General features: G+C 44.9%; 1 protein-coding gene and 1 non-coding gene across 7 annotated transcripts in view; both read left to right on the forward strand.

Annotated features, from left to right (window-relative positions):
- Usp3 (ubiquitin specific peptidase 3) overlaps window positions 1–22,049 on the forward strand; it is a 90,712-nt gene extending 68,663 nt beyond the window's left edge. For all 6 annotated transcript variants that reach the window (XM_045160241.1, XM_045160245.1, XM_045160246.1 and 3 more), the window contains 7 exons: window positions 5,118–5,264; window positions 7,849–7,955; window positions 8,074–8,154; window positions 18,915–19,033; window positions 19,270–19,383; window positions 19,530–19,597; window positions 21,340–22,049. In XM_045160241.1, the coding sequence (XP_045016176.1) occupies window positions 5,118–5,264; window positions 7,849–7,955; window positions 8,074–8,154; window positions 18,915–19,033; window positions 19,270–19,383; window positions 19,530–19,597; window positions 21,340–21,505 (802 nt within the window). In that variant the 3' untranslated portion in view covers window positions 21,506–22,049. The remainder of the gene's footprint in view (window positions 1–5,117; window positions 5,265–7,848; window positions 7,956–8,073; window positions 8,155–18,914; window positions 19,034–19,269; window positions 19,384–19,529; window positions 19,598–21,339) is intronic.
- On the forward strand, window positions 18,694–18,795 carry LOC123464228. The gene has a single exon (XR_006639464.1). It is a non-coding gene; the product is annotated as a U6 spliceosomal RNA (small nuclear RNA).
- Window positions 22,050–27,063: the final 5,014 nt, after the last annotated feature.

The raw sequence follows: 27,063 nt of genomic DNA on the forward strand, positions 1-27,063 counted from the left end.
GAGTTTACATGGAGTCGCTTGTGTGGATCCTGATGTACCCAGGTGTGAGTAGGGATGCGGGGCTTTCACTGGTATATATGCGGGTGTGATTCTTATACTCTGCCTGTGTGGAAGCACAATCTTGAGTTCCATCCCTGTTACATTTATTTGAACCCCAAACTTTTTCCTTGCTGATATGACAGGCTCAACAACTTTGGATATAGAAATCAAGGTTGTTGTTCTTTCCCACTTAGACCAAAAGCCAGTTACATAATAGCAAGGAGAACTCATTTTCCTGATGTTTTGGTCTTTTCTAGCATTCATGCCAGTTACCACACTGTGGCTGCCTGGTATGCTCAGCTCTTTCTATATGTTTTCAGAGAAACACGTTAAGTTTATATTTTAAGCCGGGCGTGGTGGCGCATGCCTTTAATCCCAGCACTTGGGAGGCAGAGGTAGGAGGACCGCTGTGAGATCGAGGCCACCCTGAGACTACAGAGTGAATTCCAGGTCAGCCTGGGCTAGAGTAAGACCCTACCTTGAAAAGCCAAAAAAAAAAAAACCAAAAAAAGTTTGTATTTTAACAAAGTACAAATGGCTCAGGATGTAAAGACTAAGAACTTGGAGCAAATGTCCTCTCATCCTAGCTGACAATAGTTGTCCAGAAGCGACCATAGATACAGATGCTTGTGCATCCTTCTGGTGTCTGTGAAACATCATAATATATGTAATAGTCTTCTACCAGTGGTTTGTTTCTAATTTTTTGCTGTTCTAAGCAGTGCTACAATGAATAGCCTTTTTAAAAAATATTTTTATTTATTTATTTATTTGAGAGAAAGAAAGAAAGAGTAGGCATGCCAAGGCATCCAGCCACTGCAAACAAACTCCAGATGCATGTGCCACCTTGTGCATCTGACTTACGTGGGTCTCTAGACACAAGGCAAGTGCCTTGACAGCTAAGCCGCCTCTCCAGCCTTCAATGAATAGTCTTAAATGCATAGCCTCTGGAAGAAAATTTTATTTCTCAATGTGGTTTTGCGTTGCTTCCTAGGTATCTTTTTTTTTTTTTTTTTGAGAGAAAGAGGCAGAGATAATGGGTATACCAAGGCCTTCAGCCACTGCAAATGAGCTTCAGATATGTGTGCCCCCATGTGACACTGCACCCTTGCATCACTGTGCGTCTGGTGTACGTGGGACCGGGAGATTGAAAATGAGTTCTTAGGCTTTGCAGGCAAGCACCTTAACTGCTGAGCATATGATCCCTATCCTTTCCTGTAGGGTCTGGCATAATGCTAACACTCCAGGAAGGCCTTACTGTAAATCAGATCATGCCGTGGTGATATTTGCTCACTTTTCACATCACTTGGTTCTCTGTCCATTAGCATCTGTCCTTATCTGGTTTTCCAAAACAGAACTCTTAAGTGTTTTAAGAAAATAGTTATTATAATTGATGTTTAAAAGTAATGGGAGTGCCAGGTGTGGTGGCTCTTGCCTCCAATTCTAGCACTCAGGAAGAATGTCTGACCTGAGTTCCAGATTAGCTGCGCTAGTGTGAGAGAGATCCTGTTAATAATGATGAAAGAATTACTGATACTTTACTCTTTAAAATTTTTAATTTTATTTATTTGCAAAGAGAGAAAGAGTGGGCATGCCAGGGCCTCTAGTAGCTGCAAACGCACCACTTTGTGCATCTGGCTTTTTGTGGGTACTGGGGAATCAAACTTAGGTTTCCAGGCTTTGCAGGCAAGCACCTTAACTGCTTGAGCCATCTCTCCAGCCCTAAAAATTTATTCTTATCTACTAGCTATTCATGCTTTATAGAAAATGTAAAAGATTTTTGTAGACAACATGTAGATCTTTGAATGTGAAATTTTAATCTTTTGGGATATTTGTAAATAGAGGACTTAAAAAATACTGTGCTGTTTTATATTTAAACAAAACTCATGGTTTTATTTTAGAGAGAAAATTGGCGTGCCAGGGCCTCAGCCGCTATGATTGAACTCCTGTGTTTGTGTCACCTAGTGGGCATGTGTGACCTTGCTCTTGCCTCACCTTTATGCATCTGCCTTACATGGAATCTGGAGAGTTGAACATAGGTCTTTTAGCCTTAACTGCTAAGCCACCTCTCCAGCCCTGAATGTTTGATACTTTAAATATGAGCAGAAACTAAAATTTTGCCAGGCACACAACCATCCTAACAGTAATTCATTTACAAGAACCATTAGGGGCCAGGCATACCCCATAATCTCAGCAGTCAGGCTACAGAGTGGGACCCTACCCCAACTCCCACCACCAAAGAAAAAATTCTAACATGTAGGGAAGGAGGGATAGCTTAGTGATTAAGGCGTTTGCAGTGGCTGGAAGCCGTGGTGCACCCGTTCTCTCTTCATCTTTCTCTGCCAAATAAAAAAAAATATTTTTTTCAAAAAAATTCTAACATGGAGATATTTTAGTGAATATTTGTCATATGATAAAGTGTGATCCTGTGGAAGCACGGCCTTAGGGCCTTGCACATGGCAGGCAGGAGCTCTACCAATGAGCTATCTAGCCTCAGGCCTCTCCTGCCTTTAAGAAAACACTTTGTGGGCTGGAGATGGCTTAGCGGTTAAGCACTTGCCTGTGAAGCCTCAGGACCCCGGTTCAAGGCTTGATATTAGCCAGATGCACAAGGGGGCGCACATGTCTGGAATTTGTTTGCAGTGGCTGGAGGCCCTGGTGTGCCCATTCTGTCACTTTCAAATAAATAAAAATAACAAAACAAAAACTTGCTTTTGAGACAGTGTTTCACCAAGTTGCCCAGGCTGGCCTTGAATGTGCAGTCTTCCTGCTTTTGCTTCCTACTCTGTATTGGTCTCAACCATTCTATAGGCTTTATTGGTACTACCTGGAAAAATGCACAGAGTCCAGTAATGTTGGATTTTTTTCATACTTGGAGTTGCGAGAGACAGTTGTGGGCCTTCAGCAGTGCTCCTTTCCTTTCCTCCACTGGTGAAAGGGCACGTCGCCGTCTTACAGCCTTTTTACATTCACTCACCGTGTGTCTCCATGTACCCGCTTTTGACATTTTCTGTTGTTCTATCTGTAGACATTAAAGACAAGGAGATAATTATGGGTCAGAAGCAAGCGAAGCCATTATTTCCTTCGGTCATATTTGCTCAGGTCTATCTCAGAGAATGGCTCTTCATAAATTGGTTTCCTCATATAGTCCCCAGTGAAGTATGTGTACAGACAAGCAGCGCACCTCAGGGAGGAGAGTGTCTCACTCAGCATGCTTTCAGAGCAAGAGAAACCCGAGCTCACCAAGTCTGTCCTCTCTGATTGGGAAATAACTGAACTCAGTGGAATTTAAAAATACTGATAATACTTAAGACCTTCAGATATGCTAATAAGATGTTATAGGTAAGTGCTTACAGAGAATCATGGTATGATTGGAAAACTCGTTAACATACATTAGGTGGATTGTTCTTTGCGAATGGGTGGTATGTGCTCGCTTGATGAAACTGGGATCTGATATAACTAGAGGACATTGGTTTCATGTTATATTTTAGGAAAGGAGATATAGGTTATAGAACTACAAATAATGCTGTTCTTCAAAACAACATCCACTGTTTTATCATCTTCAATGTGACTATGCTTGAAGCACCTCTTTACATATATTGATGAGCTACCATCCTTGAATGCGTTTTTAATTTATTTGAGAGGCAGATAGAGGATGGGTGTGCTAGAGCCTCCAGCCACTGCAAATGAACTCCAGATACATGCACCATCTTGTGCATCTGGCTTACTTGGATAAATGGGGGAATCAGACCTTGGTCCTTAGGCTTTGTAGGCAAGTGCCTTAACTGCTAAGCCATCTCTCCAGCCTCTGAATGCTTTTTGACTAATGTATATATAATTTGAGAGAGAGGTTGGCCGTACCAGGCCATCTTGCCACTGCAAATGAACCAAATTCCAGATGCACACACCAGTTTGTGCATGAGGCTTTACAAGCAAGCACTTTAATCACTGAACCATCTCCCAGTCTTTTTTTTTTTTGAGGTAGGGTCTCACTCTAGCCCAGGCTGAGCTGGAATTCACTATGGAGTCTCAGGTAGCCTCAAACTCACGGCAATCCCCTACCTCTCTGCCTCCTGAGTGCTGGGATTAAAGGCATGCGCCAACACACCCAGCCCTAAATTTTGATATTTTTACTCATATGAGTTTTCAATGAAATGTTTGAATGTGTTGACACTTGCTAAATGTAATTGTTGAGGAAAAGCTATAATGGATAAAGCAGCTTCTGACTTCTAGGTGCCATTGACTATAGGTTATGGAAACAATCTCCCTAATTTCCACAAAAAGGCATGTATTAAGCAAAACTACTGAAAGAAATCTTACTTATGGAACCATTGCTTAGAGTGATGACTCATAAAAACAGACCAAGAAAGCCTTTGATTTGAAAACTGAGCACCTTCTAGGTGGGGAATCCATCTTTTGTGTTATAGTTTTATGAAAATATATCATTTGAATTTATCTGGATCTCCTCAGACTTTCTAACCTATGTCAGTTTGTCTACTTTCATTGCTGTATACTTTGTTGCTCTCTATTGACATAAGAAGTAATGTAAAATTATGTATACATATATTTCAAGTTATACAGCATGATTACATATGTGTCCATCTACTTTTTTTTGAAGTAGGGTCTCACTCTGGCTATCGTCCTACCTATGCCTTGCTGGGTTTAAAGTCATGTGTCACCGTGCCCGGCTTGTATCAATCTATGTTTAAAAGAATTTGAAGTAACATTTTTTTGTAGTACAGGTTTATACCTTGTTTTCTAGAGAGGCTCTGAAGGATAGTGGGAAGTTTCAGGGTCCACCCAGGATGTATCCAACTTTGAGTTCCATGCCTGTTATCCTCTAGACATAAGGAGTGGGGGAGCGATCATTACAAATCCAGTTAGGCCTAATGTTCCATGGTTTCCAGAATGTTGCTTAAGTACACTTCTGTCTTGAGAAAAATTTTGTGTCACCTGCGGAGCTTGTACATTAAAGGGTTAAGGAAGCGGAGGTGTGCTCCAATAGGGTTGCTGCCCTTCCTGGCATTTTACCTCCAGTGTGTTCAGCTAGGCATGCACCTAATGTTTCTCTTTGCTTCTAGGGGCTATCAGCAGCAGGATGCCCATGAATTCATGCGCTACCTTTTGGACCACCTACATTTGGAACTCCAGGGTGGTTTCAATGGTGTTTCCCGTTCAGCAATTCTACAGGAGAATTCTACTCTATCTGCAAGTAACAAGTGCTGCATGTAAGACTTAGTTGCCTTTTGTTTTTCTGCGGTTGTTAATATATGCTAGATTAATTATGGAAGGGCTGCCTGGACTCAAGTTTGTTGCTTTCAGACCACAAACATCTTCCATTTGCATCTTGGTGTGGTTTTGGTTACTTTTTGGTGTAGATTTTGAAACTTAAAAATAGCTGTGTAGGTGGGCACGGTGGCACTCAGGAGGCAGAGGTAGGAGGATGGCTATGAGTTCGAGGCCACCCTGAGGCTACATAGTGAATTCCAGGTCAGACTGGGCTAGAGCAAGATCCTACCTCAAAAGGGAAAAGCAAAAATAGCTGTACAACTTATTTTCTCCAACTATACTGAATAATGTATAGTTAATTTTTATATGCCAAAAATATGCATTCACTAGCTGAGAGGTGGGACCTACACTTGGAAATCTGAGGCCAACCTGTGTTACACAACAAGATCTTCTAAACCTACATATAGCCAAAGTCATAGTTACACATGTTCACTAAAATATTTTGAATGTGATTTCCTAAATTCAACTCTTTAATGAAACAGGAACTTGCTCTTACCCCTCAATATTAGTACCCTGAAATTGAAATAATTGTTACTTCATGCTGGATTTGGTTAATTATAATTGTGATTGCATGTGAAGGCCAATTGGCAACCTTGGGTGGTGGTCCTCTGGTGCCATCTACCTTTTTTTCAGCCAGTGCTGGGCTCAAGCCTCTTTGTGTGGGGTCTGGAAATTGAACTCCGGTTTGCATGCCAAGTATTTTACTAAGGGAGCTATGTCCCTAGTAATCATATGATCATATGGAAGAAGATTTATAAAATGACAGATCCCCCCCAAAAGAATGTTGTTGTAACATATCTGGCAGTCAGAGGAAAGCAGCTAGTGGATTGCCCTGTGTCTTTGACATGATTGCCCTTCCATCCACTGTAGAAAGGGAAGGGCATGTGATTTTTGTGTGAAATTGTTTTTTCTGCTAGCATCAACTTAGTCTTAAATGAAAAATGCCTGTATATTATCATGGAACGTTCATATGCAGAATACATTGAAATGGGCCCTAGCAAAGATTATACAATTATTTTATGAGGTCCAGGGCACCCTAGTGGAGTCACTGACTGTGTGTATGTATATATAAACTTTATATGAAAAAAATATATATATATGAGAGTAAAGGGGTGTGCTAAGGCCTCCAGATGCAGGTGCCCCCCTTGTGCGTCTGGCTTATGTGGGTCCTGGAGAGTTGAACTGGGATCCTTTGGCTTTGCAGGCAAAGAAAGGTCTTAATTAAGCCATCTCTCCAGCCCCAAGGCTATTTTTTTAGTCTATTTTAAGCATAATAATTGCGGGCTGGTGAGATGGCTCAGCGTTTAAGCACTTGCCTGTGAAGCCAAAGGACCCCAGTTCGAGGCTCTATTCCCCAGGACCCACGTTAGCCAGATGCACAAGGGGGTGCGCCCATTCTCTCTGTCACTCTCAAATAAATAAATAAAAATAAAAAATAAAAAAGAATAGTAATTGCAAGTTCCACTTTTAAATTAGAAATAAGCATTAAAAATGTACCATCAAATATTAGAAATTCAGATTTCCTTTTATTCTCTTCAGTGTTGTTGGAGAAGGGTCTCCTGTGCAATATCTGTGTTTACAGTACCTGTCCCTACTAAAGGTGGTGGTGATAGGACAGAAAATGAGAAAATTTCTGTTAATATGGTAGAACAACAGTTTTGAAACTTATTTATGAATCTTGTCATAGTACATGCAAAGCTGAATGCCATACTTATCAGCTAGCCAAAACTTGATTTCTGAAAGGAAAGGAGATGTTTTTGTTTTTTTGAGGTAGGGTCTCACTCTGGCCCAGGCTGTGGAGTCTCAGGTTGGCCTCCATCTCCTGGCGATCTGCTGCGGTCATGTGCTCCTGAGTAGTGGAGCAGCTCCCCTATGCCCGTGCGCATCCGCATGCAATAGTCCCCTATAGCCCTTCATTTTCACTGGATTGTGAGTGTTGATTGAAAATCTGAAATGGCTATGAGTTTTAAACAGTCCCTTAATACATATATATATATTTATTTTATTTTTTTGCAAGCAGAATAATCCCTTTTCAAATACAAGAAGAGTTGTTGGGTAGGTAAAGTCATTATGTAGTTTCAGGCTGGCCTAAAATTTAGCATTCCTTCTGCCTCCCGAGTGCTGAGATTAAAGGTGTGTGCCAGGACAGCTGGCTTGGTGAGTTTTTAAAAAGGCTTGTCAACATTAAATCCCAGCACCTTCAATTATGAAGTCTTATAAAATCTTTATTAGTTTTCTTAACTTTCTATTAAGGATGTTGTCCAAATAGTTTGGAGGATTCTGAGAGGCCTTGCAGAGATAGAAACACAAGGTAGTTCCCTCTTTCCTGAGGGCTGTAGTGGGAGGTGATGAAGTCTTGTCAGATGTTTGGCCAGTGGCTTAATTTAGTATGCATCTAGATATATTTGATTTCATAATTCAATAAGTATAAATGATACATAGTTACCTGTAGGGGCTTTTAAAAAAACCTCTCTTTTAATGTCAAATGAACACTGAGTTACTTCCTGTGTGGTGTTTCTGTAGAAATGGAGCATCAACTGTTGTCACAGCTATATTTGGAGGCATTCTCCAGAATGAGGTCAACTGCCTCATTTGTGGGACAGAGTCGAGGAAGTTTGACCCATTCCTAGGTAAGAGATGCTATTTGTATAAAAAAATTAGAGAAATCTTTAAAATCACATCATCAGTTTCTGAACTTATTTTCTTAGTGTACTCATGCACATCTAACAGGTCTTCTCTCCTTTTAAGATCTTTCATTAGATATTCCAAGTCAGTTCAGAAGTAAGCGCTCTAAGAATCAAGATAACGGACCAGTTTGTTCATTACGAGGTAAAAGTATTTTACTGTTCTAGAATGCAGGTCCCCCTCCCCTTGGAGCTTATAAAATCTATTCAGCCTGATGTATTTGCAGCGAATCTGTGTTATAGTCCCCAAATTCTGTTTAGTAAAAATATCTTCCACAAGGTATATTAGATGGAAAGTAAAATTTGGCTGTAAGAAAGTTTTCTGATCAAAGGAAACAATTTAGGTCATGAATATCCCACTGGCGTTTATAAGGAAAAGAACATTAAGCAGTTTTATAAATCAGCATTATATTTGTTGTTCTATAAGAACTCATATGAGGTAACTTCTCGTTAAGCCTTTCAGCCTGCTTTAACCACAAGATGGGTAACAATGCACATTGACTGTGAGAGATTGTAAACTCATTTTTTTCCCTTCAATGAGTTGAGGAAAAAGACTTAATATTCATGAAGAGTGGCTATGTATGCAACTCCGCCACAAAGAACCAGCAAAGCAAATTACATTTCAGTCCTGCATGCTAGTGGGGAGTGACCTACACTACCAGGAAACAGGGAAGCAGTAGAGCCAGGGCAGCCTCACTCAACGTGGGATGGTCAGTTGTCCCTAGCTTTAAACCCGTTGAGATCTGTTCTGCACCTAGAACACACGCTGCTGTATGAGAAAGGTCTTCTCCCCAGCCCACACCCTTAGAACCAGGAACGTCCATGCGTACCCTCCTAGAGCTCCAGGACTGGTGCCTGTGATAAGACTCCCAGAACTGATAAATGAGTTCAATAAAGGTTACAGAATCACTGGACAAAACAGTGGTGGTTTTGAGGGTGTGTTCACATGCCTGCCTGCACCTGTGCATGTGAACACTAGAGGGCAGCTTGGGCATTATCCTCAAGTAGGCTGTCCTTTTGTGCTTTAAAGAAAGCTTTATTTACTACATACATCCTTAGAATGTACTGTAAATGGACCAAGATCTAAAAAGCATTTCCAATTCAAAGCTAAAGATAACTAAACTATTAGCATGTTTGCAAACAGAACTCTAAAACTTAAAAATAACATATATAAAAGTTCACATTTCAGGTTATAAACTCATCTCAGTAGTATCCAAAAAATGGTTTGGGGACTATAGAGATGGCTTAACAGTTAAGCGCTTGCCTGTGAAGCCTAAGGACCCCGGTTCGAGGCTGGATTCCCCAGGACCCACGTTAGCCAGATGCACAAGGGGGCGCATGCATCTGGAGTTGGTTTGCAGTGGCTGGAGCCCTGGCATGCCCATTCTGTCTCCCTCTCTCTGTCTGTCTCTGCGTGTCTGTGACTCTCAAATAAATAAAAATAAACCAAAAATAAAGAAATGGTTTTGGCCAGTCATGGTGGCATATGCCTTTAATCCCAGCACTTGGGAGGCAGAGGTAGGAGGGTTGCTGTGAGTTCAAGGCTACCCTGAGACTACATAGTGAATTCCAGGTCAGCCTGGGCTAGAGTGAGACACTACCTTGCACACAACAACAACAAAAGAAATGGTTTTGAAACAGTAGGAACAGGCAGGACCACAGACAAGGGAGAACGACTGACAGCAAACTGGTGGTCACTGGGTTTAAGGTAGTTTGGTGGTTGTCAGGCTAAGATAAATTTTCCAGACACATGTAAAATTCAGTAAGAACACTGGGTCAGTTTCCCCCATGATCCTCAAGGACACTTCTTTCACACAGGTCAAGGGACAAGGATCTGACACGTCTGTGCATGTCTACCTCTTTGAGGTAGCATGAAACTCACTGGTGATAGTTGGGATCACAGACACACACCACCACACCTAGCATTTATGAAGGTTCTGGGATGAAGCTCAGGTCCTCATGCTTATGAGGCAAGTATCTCACTGATGGAGCCGCCTCTCCAGCTTAGTAGTATTCATTCACTATTCATGAAACTGCTGAGGAAGGAACCATGAGGCCAATCTTGTGCACAGTCGGTGGCACACGCCTTTAATCCCAGCACCTGGAGGCATTGATAGGAGAATCGCCATGAGTTCCAAGTCAGCTTGGGCTAGAGGGAGACCCTACCTCAAAAAAATAAATGAATAAAAAGGTACCTAAGAGCAAATTTAACTAAGGGTGTGAAAGACTTCCATGATGAAAAAGACACTGAAAATCCGGGTGTGGTGGTACACGCCTTTAATCCCAGCACTTGGGAGGCAGAGGTAGGAGGATTGCCATGAGTTCAAGGCCACCCTGAGATTACATAGTTAATTCCAGGTCAGCCTGGACCAGAGTGAGACCCTACCTCAAAAACAAGACACTGAAGACATTAAAAGATGGAAAAACCTGACCTGTTCATAAGTTGGAAGACAGGACATTTCCATATTACTCAAAGTGATCTCCATCAAAACTCCAGTATTCTTCCCAGAACTAGGAAAACCATCCTGACTCCTATGTAGTACAAAAGCCGCATAGCCAAAGCAGTGACGAGGACGCAGAGTTGTAGTTCTTGACAGACACTCCAGAAGGGCAGTGCCAGGGGAAATCCACACAGCTGTAGCAAATTGACTTCTGACAAACGGGCCTAAAACACGTATTGGAAAATGGGCAGCTCTTTAACAAGCAGCATTGGGGAAAGTAGATAGCCTCATGTATCTAGCTCTTACTATATATATGAAAGACAAGTCTCAGAATGGATCAAAGACCTTAACGTAAGACCCTACGCTTTCAGACTTCTGGAGGGAAACACGGGGAACTCTTCAGGGTGTTGGTACAGAGGAGGAGTATTTAGAATGTACAAGGAGCTCAGACGCTTAAGTCACAAAACAATCCAGTTAAAAAACAGGCAAATGATCTAAATAGACCCTTTTCAAAAGAAATACAAAGGGCCAATAATATGAAAAAATGCACAAAGTAGAGTTTTGGGAAATACAAATCACGAATAGTTGGTAGGAATGCCAATTCATACGACCACATGGAAAACTATGGCAGATTCTCAAAAAGCTAGACAATATGATCCAGTTATTCCACTCATGTGTGCATATTACATGTATATATGGATACACACATACCTATAAACACATCTATAAGAAATGGAGTCATCATGCAAGAGAGACCTACCCACAGACCCATGTATACTGTAGCACTCTTTATAGTAGTTAAGATATGGCATTATCCTAGGTACCTGTCAATATGAATAAAGAAAATACACTGTGAACATCCATCCATAGTGGAGTATTATGTGTTCATAAATAAGAATAAAATCCTGTCATTTGCAGGCAAACAGGTGGAACCAGAGGACATGATGTTAAATGAAAGAGGCTGGGGAGAGTAGAGGGTGTGTATAGGCACAATTATACATGATGAAACTGTCACAGTACATCTCATTAATTTGTACAGTATATTATAATAAAAAAAAGCTCTCCAAAAATTGAAATGGAAGAAATTCTACCCAGTTCTTCAGATAAGGCCAGCATTGCCCTGTCTTGTAACTTCAGCACCATTTCACCCCAACAGGGTGGGAAGACCAAAGACCATCGTGTCAGGACCAGTCTGGCAAATAAATAGGTTTATTAGGGTTGTTTATAGGAGCAGGGGTGACTCGTGGACAATTCCACCACCGAACTCCCCTCCCCCCCCAACTGCTCCCTATCACACACACACACACACACACACACACACACACAGTCACACGAGAGTGGTGACTGGCGCTCCAGGGGAGGGTTTGTTATCCCGTCCTAGGGAAGGTCAGCAGCACCGTCATTACAAGCTGTCCCTGCATCCTGTAGGTCAATACTGCCACACAAGCCAAGAACAGCCGCTTCTCTATACTGTAATACCAGCAGTAGAGAGATGCACCAAGGAAGGAATGTATAGCCCCATATTCCTGATCAGGTCCACCAGCACATCAGATATACCAGTCAGGTGACACCCATCCCAAGGGTCAAAGGGTGGTTCACCATATGCAAACCAGTAAATGTGATATTGATGTATGTAGAAAACACATTTGATAAATTGTGTCCTTTCATGATTAAAAAAAAAAATTATCCAATTGCCGGGCATGGTAGCTCACACCTTTAATCCCAGCACTCGGGAGGCAGAGGTAGGAGGAGCGCCATGAGTTTGAGGTCACCCTGAGATTCCATAGTGAATTCCAGGTCAGCTCTGAGCTACACCAAGACCCTACCTCAGAAAAATAAAACAAAGCAAAAAACCACATACCACACACTCAAATTAAGAATAGAAGGAATATGTATATCAAATACCAAAGGTTGTATACTGCTCAAAACAGCATAACTGGATTAATAATCACTAGACCAGTGGAACAACAGATGAGCCAGAAGTTAGTCTATGTTGACATAGCCAACAGACAGTAGAAAAAGGACAGTTTCTTCAAATGATGCTGACATTCAGATACACAAGTAAGGGACTAGATCCTTTACTCTTAGCAACACAAAAATCAACTCAAAATAGATCAAAAACCTTCCTTTTTAAACTATTGTTAGCAATAAAAGGAGCTCTTGGACAATAAGAGCATAGTGAATTGTATTTAGTTTATTAACCAGAGATGGAGAGGTGATTACCTGTAAGTCTTCTGCATGCTTTCTGTCTGCCAAGAACTATGTGTATGCTTTATGAATCTATGATTTTAATGCCGAGTTTTTCACTTAAAAAAGAAAGGTAATGGTGAAAACTCTGGGATATGGAGTTATTTTTCTAAAAGTATGTATATTATGAAAGGCTAATATGAACCCCAGTTATAAGATACTGTTCAAAAAAGAAAGCCATTCTTCTCATATATTAGAATTAACAGGTCCTAAATAAAATGCTAAAAAGTAGAATCCAGGAGTATACTGAAATAGTAATTAATGCATAGAGATCAAGTAAGATTTTTTCCCAGTGGTATAAGACATGTTGAACATTAGAAAATGTGTTGCATTGGGGGATGACAAATCAAAATGCCCCAAGAATCCTTAAGAAAGTTATTACCTATTACTGATTTTTTTCTTTTAATCATTAGGCTTAGACTAGAAATGTCAACCTGATAAAAATTAGACAGTTTTATAGTGGTAAAGCACTAATAATGATTATTGTTATATCCATTATAGTTAGTGATGCTGAAGGACTAATAATTTACTATTAAAGTTAAGAATGAGCTGGTATTGGTTATCTTTGTCATTAGGCCCATATACCTGACAGATTTGATTTGGCGCATTACCAACCATTATAATGGGAAAGACATGAAAACTGGAGCTCCGCCCATGGCAGTGGAAGCTCATAGTGCAGCTGCCCCACGGCCTGCCCCACAGTCGCCTCTTCATCCTGGTAGGCTCTACCTCCTCAGGTTTCCACAGCCTCTCAGAATATCACCACCAGATGTGGGGACCAAGTATTCACACACAGTAGCATCTGGGAGACGGCTCACGTACAAACCATAGCATTTTGCCCCTGGCCCCACAGGTCTGTTGGTGTCACGTGACACAAATACATTCAGTCTGACTTCGAGTCCCCGTAGTCTCAACAGTCCTCCGCTCACAAGTTCCTGGTCTCTCCTGAGATTCAAGGCAAGCTCTTAGCTGAGGCCCTTCGTAAAATCAGGTAACACACTTGCATTGTACAGTGGTGCAGAGTAAACATTCCCATCCTGAAAGGAGTAGGGGCGTAGAAAGAAAAGATAGGCAAAATCAAGACCAAAACCCAGCGGAACAAACACAAACTACAATTCCACATTTGGCGTCCAGGACTCATGGTCGTGTCGTCTGAGCTGTAGTGGGCTAGGTGGTCCTACCCTCTGCTCCTGTTTCCCACAATATACTTTCTGGGCAGCATTTTGGGGTCTCCATTGCATCCTAGGCTTCACCATTTCCTACAGTATCCTCAGGGCTTCCTTGAAGACTGGACAGCCCTGCAGTACACTGCCTTAGCTCGCTGGTGCACGCCCTCCTCTTTTCACATGCCTCAACAACCAGCACAAGACGGATAGTGCCAGGTTTTGCTGCCGAGACCTAGCTGTCCCTGTTGCTACCAGAAGCACAGTACCATCTTAGCACCTGCAGGGCTGAGCCCCTGGGAAAATAGTTTCCTTAGGTGGTCCTGTTTGAATAGGGTACAGTGGGGTTTCCTTCCCCAGGCACTCTTCATTTAGGGATCTCCCTGGAGCTGTCAGTGTTCTCAAGGCATCATTCCTACTGTCCCAGTACAAAGTGCCAGGTTTCTCTTTAGTGCCACTAACCTCTTAACAGTTTCAACCTCTTTGTCCCCAACTTTAAATTGACTCACTCTCCTTTCTTCACACTACGTTTTTTCATCTCGGCCATAACCTGTGTGCTATGCTGTCTTGAAATGTCCTCCACTACTTGTGAATTCAGCCTCACTGGAATCTTCACGACACAGGAAGAATATAGCCACCATCTTTGCCAGAATGTAATAGAAAGGCCTCTAGCTCAATTCCCTGGAAACACCAAGAACTCAGTCTTTACTTGTGCCTTTCTATTGTCACTCTCATCTTCTGTACACTCTTGCTACAATGGACCATTAATTGTGCTCACAGCTCCAAACTCTACCCTGTCCTTCCCACAGTCCAGTTCCAAAGACCTACTGACCTCATAGCCATGTCACAGCACCCACCACTTCTCATAAGTTTTTGGTGTGTATGTTACTGTCTCGTTGCAGTGACAAGGGAAGTATGTTTTGGCTTATAGTTTCAGAGATACAGCTCGTCACGGCAGTGGAGGCTGGGGTTCTGTCTGTGGCAGTGGGAGCTTGTGTCACAGCTTTTTAACATCTCAGTGAACCAATAAGCAGAGAACTTGGGCCAGAAGCGAGGCTGGGTTATAACCCTCAAGGCTCATCCCCCGGGGCACCCATTTCTTTCAGCCAGGATCTACCTTTAATCCCAGCACTTGGGAGGCAGAGGTAGGAGGATCACCGTGAATTCCAGGTCAGCCTGGGCTAGAGTGAGACCCTACCTCAAAAAAACAAGATTCTACAACCTCCCAAAAACCACACTGCCACTTGGGGACAAAGTGTCAAAATGCATGAACCTTTGGGGGGCTTTTCACATTCAAACCATATCAAGATGAGAGGCCAGTTTTCTTCCAGATTACTCTCTACATCTGTTGTACTTATTTAAGAGGAGCTACTTTTTTTTTTTGTTTTGCTTTTAAATGAAAGGGAAGGAATAGAAATGTGATAAGAATGTACTAGAAGTACTAAGCAGATGGTGTATACAGACATGTATTTGGCAAAGAAAAATTTCAAATCTGGGCAGGGCAATGAGAAACTAGTCAATAAGTGTTATTAGTATAAATGAAAGTTTATTTGGGAAAACATTAGTTTGATCCCTACCTCATATTTTTTCTAAATTTCATACTTTCAAGATTTAAATGTGGGGGGGGGTCTGAAGAGATGGCTTAGCAGTTAAGCACTTGCCTGTGAAGCCTAAGAACCTTGGTTTGAGGCTCAATTTCCCAGTACCCACGTAAAGCCAGATGCACGAGGTGGCACATGTGTCTGGAGTTCACTTACAGTGGCTGGAGGCCCTGGTGCACCCATTCTTTCTTTTTCTGCCTCTTTGTCACTCTCAAATAAGTAAAAATAATTTAAAAAAAAAAGATTTCAATGTGGATAGCACCACAGGACATACTAGGAAAAAAAAAAAAAACATCTTTATGATCTTATTTTAGGGAAGGTCTTCCTAAAGTATGTCATCAAGGCCCAAAGTCATAAGGGGAACAAATTCTTAAATTTAATTGCTTCATGATGAAACACCATAGAGACATTTGTAGCATGGATGGAAAAAGGGTATTTAGACAAATTGCATGAGAAAGAAAGATGGGCATGTCATTGTAATGTGGGAGAATCTTAATCCTTATCCAGGAAACAAGCATAACGAGGTGGGTAAAAACAGTTAGCCCGTAACTGGTACAGCTCTTTGGAGGCCAGTGCTGTAACATGGACAGTAAAATGCTTACTAAAGCTTTCACCTTTAATCCCAGCACTCGGGAGGCCACACTAAGACTACAGAGTGTATTCCAGGTCAGTCTGGGCTAGAATGAGACCCTACCTCGGAAAACCCAAAACAAACCAAAAAAAACACTAGGCATGGTGGTAACATGCATTTAGTCCCAGTGCTTGGGAGGCAGAGGTAGGAGGATTTTCTTGATTTTGAGGCCAGCCTGACCTGAGACTACATAGTGAATTCAGGTCAGCTTGGGCTAGAGGAAGACCCTACCTCAAAAAACTAAAGGAAAAAGAAAATAAGCAATGCTTGCCAGGTGTGGTAGTGCACACCTTGAATCTCAGCACTTGAGAGGCAGTGGTAGGAGGATCACCATGAGTTCAGGGCCAGCCTGGGCTACAGTGAAACCCTTGGGTGTGGGAGGAAAGGACTTGTTTAGTTATGCTTTTTTTTTCCCTTTGGTTTTTCGAAGTAGGATCTCACTTTAGCTCAGGCTGACCTCAAATTCATATGTAGTCTCAGGGTGGCTGTGAACTCATCATGATCCTACCTCGGCCTCCCGAGTGCTGGGATTCAAGGCATGCGCCACCACACCTGGCTAAGTCACTTTTTTTCTTCACTTTGTTTTCAAATAGTTCATCTCACATTTTTGTGTTACACTGTCAACATTTATTTTTGCATGGTGGCACATGCCTTTATGAGAGAGAGACAGAAAGTCGGTGCGCCAGGGCCTCTAGTCACTTCAGTGGAACTCCAGAAGTGTGTGCTCCCTTGTGTGCGTCCACAGTCTTGTACGTCTTTCTTATGTGGCATCTAGGGAGTTGAACATGTCTTTTAGCATGCTGAAGTCCTCTTTTAGGGGGGCCTTCTTTCTCAGACTTCACCTCTCCTCCTGTGAGGACGGTCTTTGACACCATGCAGCATCTACCTGCTGAGCATTCTCAGGCTGCAGTGCCATCTGTGGAGCCAGAGGCAGGGAGCTCCGAGACCCCAAGGATACTGCATCTCCATGAGCATGTTTGGGTTTAGAACCGACACTTCCTCCACGAAGTGTAGTGTTGAAACAGTTTATTTTCCTAGGAGCCATTCTTGACAAATGGCTGACTCACCTGGCTGTTCTAAGAACACTGATAGACTGCCTTTCCTTCCACAGCTAGGCTGTGCTCACTACGCTGTGCGACTTCGGTCGTGGTGGGACTCTGTGGGGGGGCGTGTCAGTGACCCGGAGGCGGCCTCGGTGTTGGCCGGGACACGCGCGGCATCCTCTGGGACAGCCGCCTGGGATGGGGCGGGAACCTGGCTCTGGGTCGGTAGCGTCGGGGCCGCCCGGGGAGCCCTTCCTGGGGAGCTCCAGCCTCGCCAGCACCTGGTGGAAAGACGAGCTCTCCGCAGAGTTAGACGTGGCTTATTTGCGGAGTCACCTGGACCTCGCCACTCACCGAACCCTCCTTTCTCCCTGTGCGGCGGGTGGGCGGGGGGGGGGGATGTTCCCCCAAGGGATTTGAGGCTTAAGTGAGATCTAGAGTGGAGAGAGCTTGCCATGGGAGCTCCTGCAGGCAGTCACAGTCCACGTTCCAGAGAGGAGGGACTGCTCCCAGTCCAGGAGGAGCCTTTCCTGGGCCCTGAGGAGGATGTGAGGAACGGAAATACCCTCTAAAGTTCATGCGTCGCCCTTAGCCATCGTTGATGGGCTTCCCCACTTTTGCAAGGCCCAAAGTGCTCAAATCTGACTCAGGTCAAGTGTCTGAACCTTTGAGCCCAGGAGATGGTTACCTTCCATGTCATCGCGAGGACTTGTTTAAGCCTTTCTAAGAACTTTGGAATAATTCTGAGGCCAGAGGAACCTGGAGAGCTAGCAGAGACACCCTCCTGGCCAAACTAATGATATGTGAACACACACACGCTCTACTGAGACGACGTGACACACACAACAGTGAGGCCAGTGGCTCTTCCGTGGGGAGGGAGCCGGTGGGTTGTGACTGGCTTCTCAGGCACCAGGAGGAATTAGCTTCTTGTCCTTAGGCAGCCATGCCTTGTCTTAAGCAGACGACTGATTGAGTGCAGCAGGAGCTGGCAGACGCTTCTGTGAAGGACAGCGGCTGAATGTCTTAGGCATCACAGCCCATGAGGCGGGTCCCTGCCGCTGTTGTAGCGGAAGTGCCCAGGCGGCATGGAGGTCGGTGAGACGGAGCATTATTCACAGAGCTTGGCTGAATCTGAGATTACACAATTAAAACCTTGAAAAGAACACAGTGCTACATAGCTGTGGCCTATCCAGGGGATGGGAACAGTCCAGACACGGGACTCACTGGGTTAGATTTACCTAATCTGTATTTTTGAATAAGTTAGGACTGATGATGTTTGACCCACATTTGACATTTCTGTGCACTTAGGGCTTGGCCTTCCAAGCGTCACCCAGCGAGAGGACGTTGCTGTTGAAGGAGTTCGTTTATTAGCATTTCCGATGACCTCACAGCTAGGAAAACCAACACCATCTGTTGTTGTTAATCTCTTCTTGGTAGGCCTGATGCCTGGTGCTTTACCCTCCTCTTTCAGCAGCCCTCCACTGGCCACATACTGGCTCCAGTTTGCACCTGAGGATTGCTGACTTTTTCTCTAAGGTCATAGAGCTTTAAAACAACAGCGTTCGCTTCGGCATCACATACACTAAAATTGAAACTACAAAGATTAGCATGGCACCTGCACAAGAATGACATGCAAATTCATGAAGTGTTCCAGATGTGTATAAAGTTGGGCTTAAACTGACCCCATCCTTTCTCGTAACAGTTCAGTCTTTTTCCTACAGCGCGTTGCCTCTATGAAAGGTCCTTGTCTTAATGTCATCAAAATCTATGTGGTTTCAGATTGTCTTCGCAGTTTTACTGACCTGGAAGAACTTGATGAGACAGAGTTATATATGTGCCATAAATGCAAAAAGAAGCAGAAGTCCACAAAAAAGTTTTGGATTCAAAAACTACCCAAGGTAAGTATTAAATTTTGGCTATGATTCAATTTCACAGGGAAAATGATTGAGAACAGTTATTTTTGTTGACTTTAAACTGTGTGAACCACTCTATCAGTCTTTTAAGCTTTCTTTAGAAGCTGAAACCTTGAACACCTCGTGTGCCTGGGAGAAAGCAGTATGGAGGGTCAGGAGGAAAACAGGGCATCGAGCATTCACCGAGAGGTCACCTAGGTGTTCTCGCCTCTGTCCTGCAGGTGCTGTGCTTGCATTTGAAAAGATTTCACTGGACAGCATATTTAAGAAACAAGGTGGATACGTACGTAGAGTTTCCACTGAGAGGCCTAGACATGAAGTGCTACTTACTAGAGGTAAGGCCCGCTGAGCTTTTAAAAAAGCGCAGTGAAAGGATGTCTTTCTGTTCAAGTCAGTCTCCACGCAGGGAGGCAGCATGTGGTGGTTTCATTGACAACTGCTCGTAACTCATCATTGCTGTGCCTTCTCCCTTGCTCTGTAGCCCGAGAACAGTGGCCCGGAGAACTGTCTGTATGACCTCGCTGCTGTGGTGGTGCATCACGGCTCTGGGTGAGTGTGTCAGCTAGCACAAGAGGACCTGCACCTTTGCACCACTCAGCTCTCCCCAAAAGTATATGCATATTCATTCCAGTGGGGGAGGTGGACTTTCCTTGGTGTGGAAGAAGATTCCTCAGGATGTTGTGAGGCCATAATAGCAAAATGGAGACCAGCACCGCCTCTTTTTCCACACTGTGCCGAGTCATCTTTATAACAAAATTGTCAACTGAAATTTAAGAGGGGACATTATTTGAAATAATGTATCCATTCATCCACTTAGAAGTGTCATTAATTTAGTGGAATAACAATTTTTTGTGTGTGAGATTAGCTTGTACAAGGGGGTGTCATTGCAGTTACCTTCTCTTGCTGGACAAACAACTGACCAGAAGCAGCTTATGGGAGGGAAAGGGTTTATATCAGGCTTAGACTCCAAGGGGTGAAGCTGGCTCACGTCCACATGTCCACAACAAAGAGCGAAGCACACCAGCAACAAGAGCTCATGCTACCTCCTCCAGCAGGCTGCTGGAAGCTTGATCTTAATCAAAAATGCCCAAGTCTATGGGGCCATTTGCATGCAAACCACCCTAGGAAAACATTTTCTCATTTCTGGTTTGCTTAAGAACAGTTCTTTTTCCTTCCAGTTTGGGCCAGTCACACTTGGACAAACCATTACCCATACTGGACATTCTTTGCCTCGTAATTTGTAGATGTGTTACTCCAGTGGTTTTGCTATCCTGCGTCATAAATGACAAGTCCAGTAGAAGTCTGGCCTGAGCTGCTTTATAGGCATTTGATTTTCCTCTATCTGGACTTATGGACAATGGGATATATTCTTGCTGAGTAGTTGGTAGGAACACTTTTAGTTTGGTGTTTTCAGCTCTTAGAAACATTTTATATGTATATCTTCCCCTTATTCCTTGGTCTGTCTTTTGGAATCCCTACGAAATGCGTGGTGAATTTTCTGGATCATGTGTGCGTGCACACACACATGCCCATAAAGTATGTACACATACGTGCTGCAGGGCTGGGCTCAGACCCAGGGCTTCGCTCTCTACCTATGCCCCGAGTCTGCTACAATGGAAAGTTTTTCCCCCCCTCCAGTGGAATTTCTCAGTGATTTTTTTACTTGTCCTTCCTGACACTTCTTTAGCAAAATTACATGGCAAAGAGAAGTTGATTTTTGGTTATTGAGAATCATCATAAATAGAAGAGTGAGACACTAACCATTATGAAGATTTTTTTCTAGCAGCTATGAAGTGCTCTGCTCACCTGTGGCCTCACCTCACGGGAAGACTGATTTTGAGGTGCCATGTATGAGTAGCTAGGTTGTGCTCACAGGGGAAAAGCTAAGCCACGGGGTGGGGAATGCTTTCCTCAAGCAGACTAATTTCCTTTCCCCTGCTCAAGATTCTGACAGGAAATGTAACGAATGTTCAGTCTCCATGAATCTGGCCTTGACCCATGCCTTTCAGCTTGTGCCTGCCCACAGATGTTTAGTTTCTCTATTAGGTCAGTGTCACCAGCTTTATGTGTTCTATAACTGTCAACTTCTTGTCAGTTGATAGTGTATTCTTATTTTCCAGTGTCAGTATACTGGGTCTGGAGGAAGATAAGCATAAGCAGCGAGTCAGTGGTCTCAACCGGAAGTCTCTAGGACTTGTTTGTAATAACCTACGACAGCACAAGGCTGCACGGCCGTCCTGAGGCTCTTACAATTTCTGCTGTCTTACCTGGTGTTTTGTCTTCTTTTCCAGAGTGGGTTCTGGACATTACACAGCATATGCCACGCATGAAGGCCGCTGGTTCCATTTCAATGACAGTACCGTAACACTGACTGATGAAGAGACCGTTGTGAAGGCCAAGGCGTACATCCTGTTTTACGTGGAGCGCCAGGCCAAGGCCGGAACAGATAAACTTTAATACCTCCTCCAGCCATCCTTCAACTATACCGGACAGACATTTCCAGTTTTCCATAAATACTTGATCCAAGATTTAATTTCATTATGCACTTTTCAATTTCCTGTTTTGAGTTTAGTTTTGTCAATGGTAGTGACTTACTGAACGTGGGCACCAACTAATTTTTTGTTGTTGTTCTACCAGAAAACCTCAGCAGATGTTCTGATTTGCTGCTTTAGTTGTGATAATTTTTATATGTAGTATCCAGAACTTAGTTCTGTGACTTTTATTAGTGTCTCAGTTCTCACCTTGAGGCGCCGCTGCATCAGTGCTTTTCTGCTCTCACGTGCTGAGAGCAGGTTCCCCAGTGGGAGGAGCGACTGCCTGCAACGCCACAGCCCGGATCATGAGCACAGGATCTGTGGCCAGACTTCAGTGACTCTCAGAAATCATTCTTCCTGACCAAGAAGTAATGGAGGCCCCACGGCAGACCAGGCCATGGCTGTCGGTGTCTCCATGCTGCTGTCTACCAGCACTAAATAAATCTGTTGGTTCAGTTGTATCTGTACTGCAAGTTAAAGAATTTGTTTTTTGGGGTTGTTTTTGGAGTACTTTTTATATTTTTATGGAGGCTGGGAATATAGGAAAGTCAAAATAAGACCCAAATGGAAGCAGCTGTATTAAAAACCAAATGATTCCCCTGGGAGAGTGGTTTCCTGTGAGGGGGCCCTGTCTAGTTAAACATCCTTTGGCTATCTGAGGCACCATGTGACCCTCCAGAATGGGCATCACTGCTACACCGGGTCTTAAAAAAAATGCTCCCCTCCTTATTCTGAAGTTGTATGAGCAGAGTGGGTGTTCTTGAAGCCCAGTAATCTAATGCCAGCGCTGTCTGGATGTCATTGCTCTCATGGTCATCTCGGTCACCACACTCCTTCCCTTCAGTTCTCCACACAGGCTAAAATGCAGCTCAGATGAGGATAGCCAAGCTGACATTTTACGGTTTTTCTTTTTTCAAGGCAGGGCTTCACTGTAGCCCTGGCTGACCTTGAACACATGGCAGCTCTACCTCACCCTCCTGAGTGCTGGTGCCATGCCTGGCAAGCAGAGGTTGTAGTAAATTTTTTTCCCCATTAAAAGAAAATGACTTTTAAAAGTATGTAAGTTGGAAAGTAAGTTCGATAGTGTTCCTCCCAGGCTAGCTGAACGTGTAAGAGCAGGTATGGCTCCACGTCCATCGTGTTAGCGGCACAGATCCCGCTTCCTCTCAGCAAGCAAGGAGCTAGGCTGCATCAACCACCCAATGGACATGTGTGGTTATTTAAGACTAGGCCAGGGGAGTGGAGGGAGCTCAGTGGTAAAAGCGCGTGTTTTCAAGTTGTTGGCCTGGATTAATTCCTCAGCCCCCATATAATGCCAATGCAGAGTGACACATGCATGGTACATGTGTGCCCGTATACTTCACACACAAATATTACATTAATAAAAATTGAAAATACAATTTAAGGGGCTGGCTCAGCAGTTAAAGGTACTTGCTTGCAAAGCCTGCCAGCTTAGGTTTGGTTCGCCACCCTTTTACTTGTAAGCCTGATGCAGAATGTGGCGCACAAGTGTTAATTTGTAGTGGCAAGAGACAGGGCACCCCATATGCGCACACACATGCAAATGAATACAAATGTTTAAGAATATTCTTAAAAGCAGGCTGCTCAGTCACACTGACCACATCTCCAGGGCAGGTCTTGGACAACACTGGTTTTAAGTTTCACTCTGCTGACTCAAGCCCTGCCATTGTGTTTGAGTTTTACAGCTTAGAATCAGGGCACTAGCAAGAAAGGTAGAAATTGAAAACAATGCACAGTGCTAAATTACATGAGGGTGAAATTATCCCGGCTGGTTGTGACCTGCACAAAGAAGTTGCCCCTGGTCTACCAGGACATCCACAAGGCGTCTGTCCCCGAGCCCCTGTCCTGCTTTTTCGGGCCCTGCAGAGTGTTCTAACGCTGGCCTGTCTCGGCCTCTGAGCCGACACTGGGGAAGAGGGGACTTGCATGCAAGTGGAACGCAGCAGCAGCTGGGCCTCCGCTGAGGAGGGCACTCTCCAGTAAGAGGACGCTACTGGCAGACTGGCCAGAGGGGCTTCCGAGCTGGGACCTGGGCAGCCATGTGTGAGCGCAGTCATGAACCCCTGGGGAGAGGGGCTGGCCTCACTGGAACTCGCCACCGGAACTCTGTGCTGAAAGCGTGCCCGCCCCTGCCTGTCTGTACTGTGCACCCTCACACCTCTGTGGACAGCTGAGCTCTGTGGCTGGCATGGCTTTCCCGGGCTGTGCGTCTGCCCATGGCTTATGCTGAGGAGGGGCTGCACACCCCACCTCACAGGCCCCTTGGAGGAGCCTCAAGTCCTCCCACGCTGGTGGGGATAGCAGCAGTTTGCGGCAACACAACTCGCCATGGCGGAGAAACTTGTTTTGCTTATCCACTGTGTTCTCAATGTATAGCGATGCAAATGTAACAATCAAACCAGTCGTGGGCGCTGGCCCCGTCAGTGTTGCTGGTGCATCTTCCCTGTGGAACCCACTCAGCAGTGTGGTTTCGGGGCTGGGACATGCTTATCTTTTAAAAAGTCACACCTTTCGTCATTGGTTCAATGTACTTATACTTGATCCACTGTCATCTCACCTGTTGCCTAAACTCCCACGTCCCCGTAGATGCTGAAGCCGCCTTTACACTTGGGCTGGAAAGGTTCAAGGCTCAGCCTGTTCCCATGGCCACAGCATGGGTCCCCTGTGTCCAGGGAGCAGTACCAGGAAGGTGCCACAGCACAGGGAGGAGTGGGTAGTGTAGGGCTGCCTGTGGCTCTCACCACTGGACAGGCCCTTCCTAGGCTGAGAGTGTGATGGGCTCTGGGCTGCCACCCATCAGTTTTGGGAACTAGAGAGAGGGCTTAGCAGTTAAGGCACTTGCCTGTGAAGTCTAAGGATCCATATTCGACTCCCCAGAACCCACATAAGCCAGATGCAGCTGGTGGCATATACATCTGGAGTTTCTATGCAGTGGCTGGAGGCCCTGGCACACCCATTTTCTCTCTCAATAACTTAAAAAAAAAAAAAAGCTTGGCCGGTCTTGGTGGCCCACACCTTTAATCCCAGCACTCAGGAGGCAAAGGTAGGAGGATCGCTGAGAGTTTGAGGCCATCCTGAGACTACACAGCGAATTCCAGGTCAGCCTGGGCTAGATGGAGACCCTACCTTGAAAAACCCAAAATCAACAACAAAACCCCTAGTTTGTATGCTGCCAAGGGGGTTTAATTGTTCAAGTGACCCACCCATCCACTTGTGACCTATGCGTCCAGTTGTAATCCTGTCCAATTCTTGCTTCACCAGTCCAGGTGTTGTGAAAAGTGTCATTAAAAGGTCTCTTCTCTTGCCTTTGTGATTTCTAACCTCCTTTAAGTAGAGCCAAGCCAGTGAAGGCACACTGCTTTCAATTGTGGGCCAGGGCAGCCAGCAGGGAGCAGCCCTTGCAGGAGTCAGGATGCTGGATGGACTTGGGCAGGGCGAGGAGGTCATCCAGAGAAGCCCTTCTGTGGCTGCACCCAGACGCTCCATGAAGCCCTCCCTGGCTCCTTAAGATCAGAGACTACAAAATGAAGACCTCTCTCCTGCTAAGTCAGAGGCTACCTTGAGGACCCAGTTCCTGTGCTCCAAGCCAACCATACTGGTTCTCTCAAAGAATACAAGCAAGGGGGCTGGAGGGATGGCTTAGAGGTTAAGGTGCTTGCCTGTGAACCTAAAGACCTAGGTTCGATTCCCCAGGACCCATGTAAGCCAGATGCACAAGGTGGTACATGCATCTGGAGTTTGTTTGCAGTGGCTGGAGGCCCTAGCACACCCATTCTATCTGTCTCCCCCTCCGATAAATAATAATAATAATAAATAATAATTTAAAAACAGCTGTAGGGTTGGCTTAGTGGTTAAGTCACTAGCCTGCAAAGCCAAAGAACCCAGGATCGATTTCCCCAAGACACACGTAAGGCACATGTACAAGAGGTGGCACATCTTCTGGAATTCGTTTGCAGGGGCTGAAGGCCACTTTCTCCCCCCCCCCCGCCCACACACACACACGATATAAAGCTGGGCATGGTGGCGCAAGCCTTGGGAGCACTTGGGAGGCAGAAGTAGAACGAGCGTGAGTTTGAGGTCACCCTGAGAGTAGAGTGAATTCCAGGTCAGCCCAAGCTAGAGTGAGAACCCACATTGAAAAACCAAAATAAATAAAATATTAAATATTAAAAAAAAGACACAGGAAAGTGAAGTGTTGCTAAGCACGCTATTAAGGTCAGCACCCCACCCCCACCTCCTGCACAGAAGACCCAGGAAGCACAGCTGCTGCCCGTCTGCCTCACTAGCCTGAACTAAAGTGGAGGTGCTTCGGCTCTGGTCATCGTCCGTGTCCTGGGAGATACCTTCCCTTTGGGCAGCTGCCCTGGCCCCAAGGCCTACCCCTGCCAGCCTGCTCTCTGCGTGGCAGCGCACCGCTCAGTCTGGGGCATCTCCATTGGCACTGCCCACGGCAGTCACTGGGGGACAGTCCACAGGCTCCCTGTCAGTCTGGGAGGCCACGATGGTCCACGAGGCGGCTTCACGGTTTGGTGTGGGACAGATGTGGGTGGCCCTGGAGGAGGAAGGAAGGGAGCTGGCCACTGAGCTGGTGTCATGGGCCGGCAGGGGGGAGCGCCTCAGGCTCACCCCTGCCAAGGCAGCACATGCCCGCCAAGCCACGCCACACCAAAACGGGCCTCAGAGCAGGACGAGGCGGGCCATGGGCTGGGGCTCCACCCTCAGTCCTCAGAAGCTTTAGGGACAACTCAGCCCACCAGGCCGGTTGCCTGGCATGAGGGCAGACTGACCCCCAGGCTTCTCTGCCTGGCATGAGGGCAGACTGACCCCCGGGCTTCTCACAGGGGGTGAAGGGCAGTCTCAAAGGGGATGCTTGGGCAGTTCTGCGGTATTGGATCAAGAGCTACCTGATCATTATCTCAACAGCAACATACCAGTGTTAGGGGACGAGCTTAAGGGTTTCATGGAGGAAAGGTCACATGTTAAGTGTGTGTTCCACATACACATACCGATGCTAAGGCAAGGAAACCGAGGTGACGCGAACGGCCATTACCCCGACTGCTTGAGGTGTCCCGGGTGTGTGCCGAAGCCAGCGAATCTGTAGTTTATTGCACGTCATTTGTACCGCAATAAAGGTGTTCAAAAATAGAAACGGCGATCTCCATTTATCCTGACATTTTGGCAAACACAAGCTAAAGTAGCAATAATACGGTGAAAAATAAACTTAAAAGTACATGGGACTCACGAGTCTTGGAGAAATAAGATGCTTTAATGTAATCTTTTATCTAGTCAAGTGTAATATGAGGTAACTTGGACTGCAGTGACAGCCAGCCATCTGTCTCTTGAGACGAAGTAACAGAAGGCATGACCCACGGATTCCACTCAGCTCTGGAGGCACCTCCTTCCTTGGCTCTTCTGGCCAGGGCGGAGCCACAGAGCCACCCTGACATGCCACAGGACCCA

The sequence above is a fragment of the Jaculus jaculus genome, chromosome 10 (assembly GCF_020740685.1).
Source record: "Jaculus jaculus isolate mJacJac1 chromosome 10, mJacJac1.mat.Y.cur, whole genome shotgun sequence".
NCBI classification, from domain to species: domain Eukaryota; kingdom Metazoa; phylum Chordata; class Mammalia; order Rodentia; family Dipodidae; genus Jaculus; species Jaculus jaculus.